The following is a 17,041-nucleotide window of genomic DNA, read 5'->3' as shown; positions in this document are numbered from 1 at the left end:
AAATGGTTAATTTTGGCTACGTGGAGCCCATTTCCAACCATTCATGGACTTCATGTTTCTAAACTGCGGATAGGTGATACTCTCGTGGAGGAATGCCGTTGCCGCGTAGCTCGTAGCTCAGCGCCCAGGCGGGAGGCGGCGTCTCGTGAATGGTTCGGCAACTGGCGGGACGCGCACCTGTTGTGGCCGGCGCGCGTTGGGGGGAGGGCCGAGGCCCAGATCGCTGGCAGCCTCCGCGCCGCGTTACCCAACGCTAACAGCCGCCTCTTACGCGCGCCTTCTTGTTCTTCCTGCTGCCGCGCCCTGCACTGCCTATAAATACGTGCCGGCGGTGTATTTATACAGGCGGGCGCCCACCGCAGAGATTTGGGGATGTTCGCTGCAGCTGCCCGCCGGCCGCTCTTATTTCGGCGCCCGTCTGCCTGGGCGGGCAGTCGCCGGCCGGCCCAGTCATCGCACGTGGCCCACTCAGTACCGATCACACGGCTGCCCAAGCTACAAACTCCGATCGCGACAGTTCCTCGCCTGTTCGGCTCTCCCCACGTACTCGGCCACGTTATGAACTGAATCCACCAGGCTTCGCGAGGCGTGGGTGGGGTGTTGGAACAGCGGGTCACAATGGAGCGGTTCTGCCTCGTAATTGTCACTTTGTGCCTGTTGGCGGCACCAGACGCTTCGGCGTCTGTGCTGAAGGACTACCGCTCTCTCTCGAAGAATTTCACATCGTTGCTGGACACGTTGTTGGACAAGAGCAAGTACGACAGAAGGATTCGCCCTGATTACGGAGGTACGTACTGCGTCACTTATTACAAGTCTATAAACGTCTTCTTTCTTCTTATTACTTAAAGGCTAACTAAGGAGCACTTTAGAGCAGCTAAGTCACCAACACATCATCATATATTCATACGATTCCTTTCTTCTTTGGAATCGTTGTTCTATATTACCTTGAAAATATCTTTGTTAATTTTGTGGCTATATTATTTATGCCTCTACTCCCACGCTTATTTATATTCATTTTATCCAAGCCCTTTCCAAAGCCTGTAACAGTCAGCTTTCAGTTTCTCGAACTATTATATAGTTTTTTTTCGCCTTCATAGTCTCCACTATGAACGTAACATTGTCTGTGTGTTGAGTGATCATTGTGAAGGACATGTTCGGATAAAAAACAGAACACCTTGAACGACTAGAGATAGGACGTTCATATTCACAGGACATGTAAATTAGTGTGTTCTGCTGAAGTGATTAGCATTTGAACCATGTCGGCCAGCGCGTTCAAGATCAACATCGCTATCGCGGCGCAACATCACCTGCCGGTAAAATGCTCCTGCGGCTCTCGTTGTCGCTATGAACAGAAGGTAAAGGATCCGTGTGACTTGAGCAGACGTGCAGGATGCCTCGCAGACGTATGCGCGAACCGTACCATCAAATCAGTGAGTCTGAAAGAGGTTGCATTATTGGCATGAGAGGATGTAATGCATCCATTTGGAAAACTGCTGCACGTGTGAGACGAAGTCTTTCGACAGTGCAGAATGGTTCACGAAAGGCCGTAGAACACGACGAGATGGGTCAGGTCGCACCACCCAGACCACCCCCAGAGAAGATCGATACCTCATCCGAATGGCATTGCGGGACAGATCTGCTTGCTTCCTCCTCGGTTCTGGCGCAACAGTGAAACAGTGTAACACATCACACACTATCAGCGGTGACAGTTCGTAGCCGAATGTGCAGAAACATGCTAGACGGCAATAGCGTATGGAACGACGTAACTGGTGACAGGAATGGCATCAGATAGTGTTTTCGGAGGAATCCAGGTTCCCTTTGTTCGAAAATAATGGGTGCATTTTAATTCGCCACAGACAGGGGGAGCAGTATCACAGCGACTGCATTTGCTCAAGACATACAGCGCCATCTAAAGGCCTTACGGCGCAGGTGCTAGTGTGTACAACCACAAACCACAGTTTGTTCATGTCCAAGACACTGCGGCTAATGTGACCTACGTGAACGACATCCTGGGATCTCTAGCCTTACCCTTTTTGCACAACATCCCAGACACCCTTTTTCAGCAAGACAATGCACGACCACATGTTGCTGCACGAGCACGTACCTTCTTGGTGCCACAGAATATCAGCGTTTTGCTCTGGCCTGCCAGGTCACCAGACTTGTCACCAATCGAAAACTTGTGGGATATGGTGAAACGATGGATGCAGCGCTGCGAGCCAATGCCACCACAGATGAACTTTGGAACGATGTGATGCAGAGCGCATAGCTATACCACAGGACGCCATTCGCGCCTTATAAGCGTCGATGGCATCACGCGTGGAACTAGTTATCAGGGCCCATGATGGACCCTGTGCCAACTAGGCAACAGGACACTTGCTGAACTGAGGTGACTGAAATGTTAATCATTTCTGCAGAACATACTAATGTACATGTCCTGTGAGTATGGACATACTGTCTTCAGTCGTTCAAGGTGGTCTGTTTTTTTTTCTGAACATGAGTGTATATTCATCGTGGGAAGTATTATAACTGTCTCTTTTTACTGTTGTTCCTTTTATATGCTTTTAATTTTCTCTAGAAAACTTTTTCATTTCTCCTGTAATATTGTGGAATTTTGGAGTATATTGTGAGCAGCCCCCTAGTACCTTCCCCATGATCTTTCTTTCGCGTTGCCTAACATCTTCATTTCCCTTTATAGGCTCAAAAAATGTTTCTGAAATATCATCTATTCCAATCAAATTTATCTACAGGGCTATTACAAATGATTGAAGCGATTTCATAAATTCACTGTAGGTCCATTCATTGACATATGCTCACGACACACTACAGATACGTAGAAAAACTCATAAAGTTTTGTTCGGCTGAAGCCGCAATTCAGGTTTCTGCGCTCGAGAGCGCAGTGAAACCAAATGGCGACAGGAGCCGAGAAAGCGTATGTCGTGCTTGAAATACACTCACATCAGTCAGTCATAACAGTGCAACGACACTTCAGGACGAAGTTCAACAAAGATCCACCAACTGCTAACTCCATTCGGCGATGGTATGCGCAGTTTAAAGCTTCTGGATGCCTCTGTAAGGGGAAATCAACGGGTCGGCCTGCAGTGAGCGAAGAAACGGTTGAACGCGTGCGGGAAAGTTTCACGCGTAGCCCGCGGAAGTCGACGAATAAAGCAAGCAGGCAGCTAAACGTACCACAGTCGACGGTTTGGAAAATCTTACGGAAAAGGCTAAAGCAGAAGACTTACCGTTTACAATTGCTACAAGCCCTGACACCCGATGACAAAGTCAAACGCTTTGAATTTTCGGCGCGGTTGCAACAGCTCATGGAAGAGGATGCGTTCAGTGCGAAACTTGTTTTCAGTGATGAAGCAACATTTTTTCTTAATGCTGAAGTGAACAGACACAATGTGCGAATCTGGGCGGTAGAGAATCCTCACGCATTCGTGCAGCAAATTCGCAATTCACCAAAAGTTAACGTGTTTTGTGCAATCTCACGGTTTAAAGTTTATGGCCCCTTTTTCTTCTGCGAAAAAAACGTTACAGGACACGTGTATCTGGACATGCTGGAAAATTGGCTCATGTCACAACCGGAGACCGACAGCGCCGACTTCATCTTTCAACAGGATGGTGCTCCACCGCACTTCCATCATTATGTTCGGCATTTCTTAAATAGGAGATTGGAAAACCGATGGGTCGGTCGTGGTGGAGATCATGATCAGCAATTCATGTCATGGCCTCCACGCTCTCCCGACTTAACCCCATGCGATTTCTTTCTGTGGGGTTATGTGAAAGATTCAGTGTTTAAACCTCCTCTACCAAGAAACGTGCCAGAACTGCGAGCTCGCATCAACGATGCTTTCGAACTCATTGATGGGGACATGGTGGGCCGAGTGTGGGAGGAACTTGATTGTTGGCTTGATGTCTGCCGAATCACTAAAGGGGCACATATCGAACATTTGTGAATGCCTAAAGAACTTTTTGAGTTTTTGTATGTGTGTGTGCAAAGCATTGTGAAAATATCTCAAATAATACAGTTATTGTAGAGCTGTGAAATCGCTTCAATCATTTGTAATAACCCTGTATTGTGTGTTGTTGTTGTTTGTATATTGTTAGTTTTAATTATCCATTCACAGACTGGTTTTTGTACACATGTTTCTTCAATTTAAATAGAGTTTCTTCAAATGTCTGGGTGGGTCGTAATATTGTTATTTTTTCATCGTGGCCTCTTCTGCAAGTAATTCTCATCTGGATGTTGTACACTGCCTGAAAAAAAAAATTGAAGCACCCAGAAGTCACAGTTGGATGTCAATGTAACTTTGTAGATATCATCGGCGAGTATGTAACTGATTAGTAATGATCTATGACAGGTTAAACGGTCACTAGAGTGCAGTAGTGATCTTCATGTTTAGCGTAGTTACCGGCTCTGGTGCCGGCCGCGGTGGTCTAGCGGTTCTGGCGCTGCAGTCCGGAACCGCGGGACTGCTACGGTCGCAGGTTCGAATCCTGCCTCGGGCATGGGTGTGTGTGATGTCCTTAGGTTAGTTAGGTTTAAGTAGTTCTAAGTTCTAGGGGACTTATGACCTAAGATGTTGAGTCCCATAGTGCTCAGAGCCATTTGATTTGAACCGGCTCTGGTACGGTATATAAGGTGCGTAAACAGTGTCAGACGTATGGTTACTGTGGAGGTAACAGATATGCTGTGTACTCATATGAGACCGCATTATGGACACCTACCAGAGTGGATCTCGTAGTATCTTGCACTATCAAGATTAAGAGGGCACTCGGAAGTGACAGTGCCCAATGTAGGACTGCATCAGAACATCAGGCGGCATAGTCGTCCAGCTTCCGGACGATCTCCTCTCACCATCTCAACGGAGCATCGTCGTATTGTCCGTGAGCCACGACATAGCCCTTTCATACCTGCGTCTGGAATATGAGAATATATACTGGACCTTCCTGAAACACTCTGCAACGATCTAGGGAATTACCATCCCATGCGCAGACTGCATTAACACCACAAAAGAAACTGCTGGATGTGGAGTGGTGACGTGTCCAGAGAACGTCGACTGCTGATAACTGGAATCCTATTGTATCCAGCGATGCATGCCTGTTCTGGATTACCGCTGATAACCATATTCTGCAGGTATGACGACGATCTTGGTAGAGGTCCCATTCTTACGATGTTTCGGAAAAACTCAGCGGTTTCACTCCTGGCATCATGGTGTGGGAAGCCATCCGGTATGACTACAGGTCACGACACGTCCTCATGTGTTATCTCTCATGTGACACAGTCGTGGTGCCATTTTTCAACAGGAAGATTGTCGTCCACACGTAGCTTGTGTCCCCATGAACTGTCTGCATGATGTTGAGTACTTCAGTGGCCAGCTAGATCCTCAGGTCTGTGCCCATAGAATGTGTGTGCGACCAGATCGGACGTTAGCTCCGTTCCAATGCCAGTACACCGGGTATCGAGGACCAGCTACAACAGCTGTGAGCCAGCTTGCCTCAGCCACCCGAATCATTGCATGTATCCAGGCCAGTGGAGGTGCGACATTATAAAGATAAGTGGCTTATACTACCAAGTTGTTTGTAAATTTGATATGATTTTGCACAGGTGAAATAACACCATATACCCCCTCGACTCGTGAAGTTTCATTTCGTTTCCTCATTCCTTTATGGGTACTTCAATTTTTTAAAATTTTTATTTTTATATTTTTTTCTCAGGCAGTGTACTTACCGCCCTGACGGAGGTCACTTGCAACTTTGGCAGGTACATTGGTCTGTGTAACAACGCGACTACAAAATAAATATTCAGAAAAAGTTTTAATAAGAATGACATGGCTTCGTAATACGACATGTGCAATTATTTTCTTTTTGTTCTTTTGTTTGTCATATAAATCTATAAATCTTATCACTTTGTTTCCCTCGTTTAGACTGGAAGATTTATTAGAGATTCTTAAATTTATCCATTTTATCATTTTTCCAGTTCCAGTCCTTAATGGTTATTACTCATAACGTCTGTATTTGCGAGCGAGATTTATCGTCCTGTCTTTCTGTGATTTGTTTAACTACTACTTGGAGATGTTTTTGGACAATATTTACTCTGTCAGCACTACTAGATTACTTGCAAATGCTAAAAAATCAATTGTAATGTAACATTTTCTCAAAATTATTTGTATTCTATTTTGATATTAGGTTAGGAAGGCAGCCTGATAGCGATAATAAGCCACTTCAAGATATACATTTCACACTATTATTATCGAGACTTTTAGCACTTTCATACAATCTTAAAGAGACATAGTTGTTTCTTATACTCAGAATTGGTATCTTCTAAACCCCACTTGATATTCTCCTGATTATTCATTCACCTTCCCCTCATTCGTCCTGTGCGATGACTGAGAAAGAATTTTTATGTTACAGGCAGTAAGAACGTTGACTATAGAGTTTGATATTTTCCTACTCCCCAGAATTTAACTATTAGCATAATTATTGCAAACTTCTACTGGATTTTAAGAATTGTACGATCTGATCCTTTAAAACTGTGGATAGCTTTACAAATTATTTCTGTTTTTTCTTCATATGACGAATGCGTTATTTCTTGAATTTCCTTAAGTTTTATGATTTTAATCTTTCAGTTTTTTACAGTTTACTAATTTATCAAAATACTTGGTTAAAACTTTAAAATACTCTCTATTGTTGATGCAAACACATTCTTTCATTCCAAAGACATAGGCCCCCACATTTCTAATTTCCTTACTTTTATCCTAAGAAATATATGAATCTTCCTGTTGTACCCAGACTAATGAACGGGCGTCGAGAAGAGGTTCGCGAACTTACTCCACTTATTGCCCTAACCGCCCGTTTCTGAGCCAAAAATATCCTTTGAGAATGGGGAGAGTTACCTCAAAATATAATACTATATGTCATAAGCGAATGAAGATAAGCAAAGTAGACTTACTTCAGATAGTGTTCTAATACTAAAAGTTGCCTTGTTTGAGTAAGATCGTGAACATGAGCTCTCCACAACAGTTTACTATTTATCCGAACACCTAGAAATTGAACTGTTCAGTTGTACTAATCATATGGCCATTCTGTGTGCTTAGAACGACAGGTTTCGTGGAATTGTGTGTTACAAATTATAAAAACTGAGTCTTACTGTGATTTAGCTTCAGTTTAATTTCTACAAGCGATGAACTTATATCCTGAACCGCACTATTTGAAACAGTGACAATGTTGCAGACAACATCTTTTACTACCAAGCTAGAGTATCACGTGTAATACTAGGAGGCATATCATTTATATAAATAAAGAAAAGTAGTGTCCCCAGCAGTGATCCGAGGCACCCCCCCGCCCCCCCCCATTGAACCATGCACCACTCAGACCCTACACCATAGCCATTGTCAATACTGTGGAGAATGATCTTTTGCTGTCTGTTCCCAAAGTAACAGGTGAACCACTTATGAGCTACTCTCCATATGCCATAATGATCCAACTTCTGGAGCACTAATTTGTTATGAACACAATCAAACGCCTTAGTTAAATCAAAAAAGATGCCTAGCGTTCGAAACCTTTCTATTAAATCCATTTTCAGTTGTTAAACCACTTCTAAAATTAAACTGCACCATTAACGGTTCCCATTCCCCAGTGCCCACCACCCTCTTCATCTTAACTAGTTCCTCTTTTGTGTTTTGTAACTGCACTTGAAGGGCACAGATCTTACGCTCCTGCTACTCTATTAACTTATTTCTGCTAAAACTTCGGCATTTTCATGAGAAGATCTCTCTAGAATGCCCACTGGTTTCCCCACTTTGAACAAATCTCACACCTTAACCCACTACTCACAAACCTACAATAAAGCCCACACTTCTCATTTATCGTATATTATCAACAATTACTGAAAAAGCTATACGCCTATTTTACCCATGCTCAGTTACTACAGTAGAACGATTTAAGGAACTAACAACAGTGATCTCGAATTTCGCTCTTTACTAAGGAAGCAGCTACTTCTGTTAATACTACTAAACCATAACTAATACCAATACTAAAAAAAACTTCACACACTTTCTTGTCGAAAACAAAAAAGTCAAGCGTCCGTTGGAACACTCAGTGCAAATAAACACAGACAGCAAAGCTATTTACGGAAATATTTCACTAGAAATAGCAAAGAACATCGGCTGAAACTATTGTACTAAATTTAATAAATGACTACAACGCACAATTAACGTTGAGAGTTGGCACGCCACTCTCTAACTTTAAGAACACTGTCAGTCCGATTAATATTTTAGGTCATAATCTCGGTTTTCTCAAGTACCACATTTGGTATTTGTAGTTTATGACTTTTTTACATGAGGAAATTATGGACAGAATGTTTGTTTAAATGCATGTGCAGCCTGTAGAGAACTTATACCTAAGGGGCCATAGCGGTGGTGCCAGAGAACAGGGAAAGATATGGATTGCGCGCCATAAATGCTCAGTCCAGTGACCTGGCTGTCCGAGTAATTCTGGGTAGCAGCGCTCTGTGGATTGTTCCATCATAGGGACTTCCGGCCATGGCACTCCCCTCTTTCCACTTAGGGTCAGAGAAGGAGGTCACTGGTTCGCAAAACATTTTATGTCGGCCAGATGACAGTCTGTCGCGAAGGTGGCCAGTTAGTGGGAAGTGGGTGGAGGAAGCCATTTAAGAGAGACATGTAATTTGAGCTTTTGTGAAAATGTTAGGAAGGTCATAAAACTCCGAGCATTCTCATTTTAGAAGCTGGGACGATACGGACAGAACAGCTGGTGCACGTGTATATTGGACGCAAAACTGTAACTCCCCCGAGGCCAGGAAGTTGCCAGGTTCTTTTAGCGAGCGGCAAAAACATGTATTTCACAGACACGACTGTCTGGGACGCTTAACAGCCTTCTTTCAGAAATTGGAAATGGTCGGTCTGGAAAGATTAGATCTCTCCATAAATGAGGGGCTGTGGTCCCATGTAGGTAGACTTTTTTGCCGAAACGTGGCCATGCTTACCATGAGAACGGCGCCTCCCTAATCTAAAATCTTCTTTTTTCGGACAAGAGAGATTTTCAGTCGCTGATTTGCTCCTCTCAGGATATGCAAAGCAGAGGCTTGCTCCCCCGGTGTGGGAACCCCAGCACTGTGTCTGGATTGGCTACCTGATCAACAGAACAGTCAAGAGGGGAGATTCAATGTGCAGACGGTAATTCGATTGGTTTTTACAATGTGGAGGCGGTTTCGTTTTTCCTAATTCGGCTTCCGTACCGAGGCTTCGTGGAAAGTGGTTGTGATCCTTATGTAGTAGACCTAAGCTTTATTGCAGAATCAACATAATTATAGAAAAATAACATTTTTATTAGAAACAAAATTATAAAAATTAAAATGTATGATGTGATATTTTTTTATCCTTGTAATATGCATAATAGGTGGAATTAAATAGGTCTAGTACCTCAGCCATCATGTCATGCGTATCTGGTAAAAATTTGGTCTCCTTCAAATGTATAACATTGGATTAAATGGTACCTCAATTTGAGGAAGCATTTTGGAAAAAAATGCATCAATTTCTTTGTAATTTTTTAATAGCCCTAATCAGGTTCAAAAATATTCAAAATACTTCTAATTTGTTTAGAAAGTGTACTGCATTACCTGATATCAACAAAAAATCTGTAAAACATATGCATTATAAACAGTGCTTGAAAGAAGTAGGTGTTGATTTTTTACATAATATTGACCCGGAAAAGTACATAGTTTTTGGTGTACTTGGTCGTAGTTGATGTCATTTGAGTAGAATAACGCCTCACATTGGATTCATGTAAACAACGGCAGATTGCGCTGTAAAAGGGGTTAATTCAGAGAAGAATTTATATAGCTTCTACCCCAATGAATGTTTTGCCAATCAGTCACCATGGCTTTACTGATTTGTGTTTGTCATTTTCTGTAAGATTTATCAGCTCATTATAGTAATAAAAGGATGAATAAAAAGTCGTCATTATTTTTGTAAAATTAAATACGTCACTGTTGGATTCATACTCCGTCAACTATTCAGTGTTTGTATTTTATTGTAGTGATACATGGGTTCACCAGCAATTCAAGGTTCAATTTTATTAAATTAGTTAATTTGATTATTAATTTGAGTTCTGAATGTGACGGCAGACATGGGCAGCAGAAGTGCCGTGAGTAAATTACTAATTTCATGTATAAAAATTAAGGGTGTAGCTCACGATTTGAAGGTTATTGAGAAGATAATACAACACTTGGACATACATTTAAGATTAAAGCAAGCGACGGCTTGCAACGTTATAAAACTCAGTGAGCGAAATTTTCCGAAAGTTTATTCAGCAGTACGAGACTACGTTGAAAAATACTACTAAATTTAATAACAAAACACAGTGCACAAACACGTTTGTCAGTACTTAGCTTTAGAACCGCGCTAAATGTAAACACACTGCTGATGTTTCCATGAACGATTGAAAACTACTAAATTTAATAACCGAATACAGAACACAAACAACTTGTCAGTACTTAAGACTCGCTACAGCTGCAACTGCTCGCATGCCATGAAATGTAAACAGACTGCTGAGATTTTGATGAACGACGTAAGCATACTCACGAAAACAGACCATTCGAATTAATAACACAACATGAAAGAGAGATGAACGAAAACACACTGATAAATTCCTTTTACAGTAAAGATTATGACGAGTAAGCGTTAAAATAAGTTTCTTAAACCCAAAACTTAGTAAAATATTGTCTAGCGTCCAAGCATCTGCTTACCAGTTGAACGTAGTTTCTAGATTTCCGTTTGCCGAGAAAATTGTCAACAAATGTAAAAAATGAAATCAAGGTTTTTCGTTCAGCCTTATACATATAATTTACGAAACCATGACCCTTAATGAGTTGCCTTATTTATGGACGGTCAAATATACCAGCTTTAAGTTTTTTCGTAGTCAGCTGAGGCATTTTTTGCTTTGTATGCAAAGCGTGATGCATTCTTATCAAGAGCCTTTACAAAATGCTTCATAAGGCTCAGCTTTATATGCTCTGAAGGAAGAATGGTTTCCTCACGTTCAACTATGGGGATCTTAATGACATTTCCCCAGCGTCCATGTTTTCTCTCTCAGGCCACTCTTTTCTAACCCATTGGTGCGTTTCGTCTCTGCTATCCCAAAGGCACAAGAAGCACAGATATTTGGTGCGGCCACTTGGTTCTCCAAGGAGAAATTTTACGGTATTCAAACCCACGCAAATCACCCACTGTTGTTCACAATTTTTTATCTTCTCCACGGTCAAGGCTATGGTGTTATGTTTTTCTTTCATTTTCGTTGAGTGAGCAGCTGTGTAGAAGTACACATATAAAACTTCACTCCGAGCGATCAAAAACAGCGCCTTTCATCTGTAAAATAGTCCGGAAGACCTTTTTTCTCCAGCAGTTTAATTTCGTGACAAAATATAAGGTTGTCTTTCTGAGAGAAGAAGAAAAGCAGACCATTTTCTCTACTACGGTAAAAAGTTATTTTGGTTTCTTGTTCCAATAAATTTTTGTAGTTCAGCCTGGAAGCTCAGAATTCAGAAGCTTATTTCGACAGATTGAAATCTCTGGTGAGGTCGTTTAACTTTTCCTGGTTGAAATGTTGAGGAGTTAACGACATCCCTGTCACCGTCATTTGTATCGGAGAGACGACACAAGAGAACTGTTAGCTCGTGAAACGTTGCGACTGGCACTTCCTCTGACTGAGAGACCGTATGTCTGGCAGAGACTAAACCAGGGTAATTCCACTTGCCACGATTATTTCGATTGAATCCAATGATATTTCGTAGGCAGAAATAACACTCATCGAAGTGGTTTTTGAATTTCCTCAAAAACCGTCAGTATGCAGAACTTCAGAGTTTTTCTTTTCTCGATAGTCCACTGCCGTAAACATTTCGTAGACCTGATCCGGTGCCCCGGTTTCATCCTGATCTCCAAACCTAATTCAAAGTCTCTAAGGTAAGCTTTATTTACAAAGCCACTAACAGTTCTTCTGTTTCGATTCAACGTGTATTCTCCACATATGTAGCAAAACATCACGTATGTAGCAAAACGCATCAACACAACTTCTTCGTCTTGGACTCACTTTATTTCTATTCAGAAACACAAGTACAACAATTTACAACACAGTACGTTTAGTTTAATTTCATAACAACTCTTTCCTAAACACAAATATCACGCGTATTCAACTTCGCTCTGACATGAGGTCACAAATTTACTTCAGCTCTAGCCTGAATGCTATTTATGGAGTTAGAACTGCACGTTTCGTGTATAAGTGGTCATAAAAAATACTGATCTAAAAAAGTAGAAGAGAGAGAAAAACTGATATAATATTTAGATTCAGCGCCCGAACTATGCCATACATCAATTCTAAAATCCTAAGCACAAAAGAAAAGAGAAAACAGAAACTGTTTCCTGTCGGCCTTTCTTGTATTATGTGAATAACATGGTGACTCTTTTCATAAACAGTTATTTTAAAGAGGCTATGATTTTCAATACATAGAACCGCATACGCTTATGTCACTAGATAACTGTTTAAACGATATGTTTGGTAATAAATTTGGTAATATGAATGATACTTTTCCTAAAAGAAAAGTGGAAAACAAAAGCTGCCACAAAAATGCAGTTTCACCTGCATCTATGTAAACAAAAATGTAAATGTTCGTTTGTTCATAATAGTATAATAATACATAAATAATATAATAATACATAAATATATATGGAATAAATAGGGGAAATCTGTATAAAAATGTAAATGTTCATTTGATCAAAATTTTGGATCTCCGAAAGTTATTCATCGACCGCTTTGAAATTCTGACGCAGCTTTGCATTCGAATACATTGTTACAAAAAAATCTCAAAAAGAAAGTACTTGACCAATTTGCTTCAGATTTTTATATGTTAGTGTAATAAACGTTTACAAAGACACACACACACACACATATATATATATATATATATATATATATATATATATATATAACACATACGGGGTAAGGCAAAATAAAGTGAGCAGTGGTAGTAATGGGATGGGTGTGTTTGAACACAGGTAAGGCATGTGTGGCACTGGACTATGCGTGTTCAGTACGGACTATGATGCATCAGTGCATGTTGTTTACGTAGTCCACACTTCGTATTTGCATTCAGAGGCCGAGGTCGACGTGCAATGAAAGACCTAATACAGTTCCAAAGAGGACAGATTGTGGGCTCCCGATTAGCTGGGGCATCAGTAACCAAGACAGCCAACTTACTGAATGTTTCAAGAACAACTGTTTCAACAGTCATGAGAGCCTACACAAAACATGGAAGGACATCATCGTGTAAACGTAATTGTGGGCGCAAATCAAAACTAAATTACAGAGATCGTCATACGCCAACACGAATTGTGTCAAAACAACACAAAACTGAGGCGGCTAAAGTGACTGCAGAGCTCGATAGCCATCTTCGAGACACCGTATCTATCGACAGTGTACACCGAGAACTCCATAAAGTGAATATTCATGGACGAGCTGCCATGCCGAAACCATTAGTGACGACAACCAACGCAAAGAAGCGTAAAACATGGTGTCAGGAGCATAAATCATGGATAGATGATCGGTGGAAACACTTCATATGGTCCAACAACTAAACATTTTCGTTATTTCCTACATCGGGTCAGGTTTACGTCTGGATAACACCAAAGGAATCCTACAATACTGATTGTTTGATTCCAACTGTTAAGCATGGAGGTGGAAGTGTGATGGTGTGGGCAACTATATCATGTTATTCTGCTGGTCCCATCATTACTCTCAAACGTCGTGTTACAGCCAACGATTATGCGAACGTTTTAGGTAATCAGGTGCAACCCGTGATTCAAATATTGTTCCCCAACAATGCTGCCATATTTCAGGATGATAATACACCCATTCGCACAGCCAGAACAGTACAATCAAGGTATGAGAAACAAGCAACTGAACTGCAGCGTCTTCCCTGGCCGGCACAGTCCCCAGACTTGAACATTATCGAACCCTCGTGGGCCGTATTGGAGCGCAGACTCCGGATTTCTGCTTCCCTCGTCACTACAGGAGTTACAAGAGGTTCTGATCGAATAGAGGCATAATGTTCCATTGGAGACAATACAATCAGTATGTGCCAGTATTCCAAGAAGAATAGCAGTTGTATTACGGGCAATGGGGGCCCAGCCCATTATTAATAAACCATTCCCAAGTACAGGTGTTCACATTATTTTGCCTATCCGTTGTGTATACAACACACACACACACACACACACACACAAACACACACACACACACACACACACACACACACACACTTCCCTGTTTGCAAACAATGTTTCACTGTTGTATATACACTACTGGTCATTAAAATTGCTACACCACGAAGATGACATGCTACAGACGCGAAATTTAACCGACAGGAAGAAGATACTGTGATATGCAAATGATTAGCTTTTCAGAGCATTCACACAAGGTTGGCACCGGTGGCGACACCTACAAGGCGCTGACATGAGGAAAGTTTCCAACCGGTTTCTCATACACAAACAGCAGTTGACCGGCGTTGGCTGGTGAAACGTTGTTGTGATGCCTCGTGTAAGGAGGAGAAATGCGTACCATCACGTTTCCGACTTTGATAAAGGTCAGATTGTAGCCTATCGCGATTGCTCTTTATCGTATCGCGATATTGCTGCTAGCGTTGGTAGAGATCCAATGACTGTTAGCACAATATGGAATCGGTGGGTTGAGGAGGGTAATACGGAACGCCGCGCTGGATCCCAACGGCCTCGTATCACTAGCAGTCGATATGATAGGCATCTTATCCGCATGGCTGTAACGGATCGTGCAGCCACGTCTCGATTTCTGAGTCAACAGATGGGGACGTTTGCAAGACAACAATCATCTGCACGAATAGTACGACGACGTTTGCAGCAGCATGGACTATCAGCTCGGAGACCATGGCTGCGGTTACCCTTGACGCTGCATCACAGACAGGAGCGCCTGCGATGGTGTACTCAACGTCGAACCTGGGTGAACAAATGGCAAAACGTTATTTTTTCGGATGAATCTAGGTTCTGTTTACAGCATAATGATGGTCGCATCCGTGTTTGGCGACGTCGCAGTGAACGCACATTGGAAGCGTGTACTCGTCATCGCCATACTGGCGTATCACCCGGCGTGATGGTATGGGGTGCCATTGGTTACACGTCTCGGTCACCTCTTGTTCACACTGACGGCACTTTGAATAGTGGACGTTACATTTCAGATGTGTTACGACCCGTGGCTCTACCCTTTATTCGATCCCTGCGAAATCCTACATTTCAGCAGGATAATGCACGACCGCATGTTGGAGGTCCTGTACGGGCCTTTCTGGATACAGAAAATGTTCGACTGCTGCCCTGGCCAGCACATTCTCCAGATCTCTCACCAACTGAAAACGTCTGGTCAATGGTGGCCGAGCAACTGGCTCGTCACAATACGCCAGTCACTACTCTTGATGAACTGTGGTATCGTGTTGAATCTGCATGGGCAGCTGTACCTGTACACGCCATCCAAGCTGTGTTTGACTCACTGCCCAGGCGTATCAAGGCCGTTATTACGGCTAGAGGTGGTTGTTCTGGGTACTGATTTCTCAGGATCTATGCACCCAAACTGCGTGAAAATGTAATCACATGTCAGTTCTAGTATAATTTATTTGTCCAATGAATACCCGTTTATCATCTGCATTTCTTCTCGGTGTAGCAATTTTAATGGACAGTAGTGTATATAAGCTGTTGTGCGTCTTGTGTTTATACTGCTGCTATAGAATCTGAATTTGCAATAACGATAAAGTATACACAAGGTCAGAGAGAAGGGTGGTTGGGAGGAAATGGACATAGAAAGCGGAAAGGAGGCAATGAACAGAAAGAGGGGGCAGGAGAAGAGAGGGGGGGGGAGGAAAAGATGGACACAGAAAGGTGGAGGAGGTGATGGACAGAGAGATAGGAAGGAGGAGGAGAGGGACAAAGAAAATGGAGGGAGGAGGAGATGGGCAGTGAGTGGGGGAAGGAGGAGGACAGAGAGAGAGGGAGGAGGAGACGGAGAGAGACAGCAAGAAGAAGGAGACTAGGGTATACAACCAACCGCCATACATACTGGAAACGTGTGCTTTCTCTTTCGTTTCTTTCCTGTTTAACCACGATGAACCACAGCAACGCGTGGCATGGAACAGCTAGTTGTTCAGTTTAACATGACAGGTCGGAAACTGCGCTGTACTAACAGTCTTGCAATTCATTTCTAGAAAATCTTCTGTCACATACAAAAGCCAAAAAAAAAATTTTTTTAAAAAAAGATAACAGCATTAAAAGTTCATCAGCGTAGACGTATTTCGTAAAAAGAACGGCAGCGGTGTCATACCTCCCAGAGCCGTCATGTGACGTTACAGACAGCTGGCTCGATCGTAGCAGGGCGGGTTGAAATTGACAGCACGGCTGTGGGGCCGGCGAGAAGCGTTGTTGTGGTGGACAGCTGTCAGCTGGGACGTGGACAGGCGGGCCGAGCTAGAGGAGCAGCGGTCATCGGAGTTTTCCCCGGCTCGAAAAAAGGAGCGTGTGAAATCCGGCGGAGCGGTCGCGGGACGAGCTAGACTGGAGGAGACCTGTAGCGTGAAGTAATATCACAAAACGAAATATGGAAAATGTGTAAAATCCCTTACAGGCTGCTAGGACAAAAACGAATAACAGCCTCGCAACCGAGGCAATGGTATTGTCATTTTAGAACGAAGTCTTTCGCGTCGGCACTGTTGTGTAAAACACTCTCGGACTTCTTGCCGTGTAATTCGGGGTAAAACCTCGAGCTTTCGACGATTAGCACCACCGTCTTCGTATCAGAACTGCTGCTGTGGTGACCTTATATAGCGCAAAGACGGCTTCTGATTGGTCGGTAATTACGTCATGCTGTCACAGATGGTGTCAACGTCTGCGCTGGACTGTGATCTTTCGGCTGACCATGTCTATCCCGTAGTATAATGTTTGTTCTTCAATGG

The 17,041-nt window shown here is 42.7% G+C and overlaps 1 protein-coding gene across 3 annotated transcripts in view; it reads left to right on the top strand.

Moving 5' to 3' along the window:
• Window positions 1-375: 375 nt before the first annotated feature.
• Window positions 376-17,041, top strand: part of LOC126251967 (uncharacterized) — a 241,164-nt gene continuing 224,498 nt past the window's right edge. For all 3 annotated transcript variants that reach the window (XM_049952732.1, XM_049952733.1, XM_049952731.1), the window contains exon 1: window positions 376-787. In XM_049952732.1, coding sequence (XP_049808689.1) covers window positions 619-787 — 169 coding nt within the window. In that variant the 5' untranslated portion in view covers window positions 376-618. The remainder of the gene's footprint in view (window positions 788-17,041) is intronic.

Source organism: Schistocerca nitens, chromosome 4 (genome assembly GCF_023898315.1).
Source record: "Schistocerca nitens isolate TAMUIC-IGC-003100 chromosome 4, iqSchNite1.1, whole genome shotgun sequence".
NCBI lineage: Eukaryota > Metazoa > Arthropoda > Insecta > Orthoptera > Acrididae > Schistocerca > Schistocerca nitens.
Note: the sequence above shows the minus strand (reverse complement) of the source record. Positions and strands in the feature narration are given on the sequence as shown.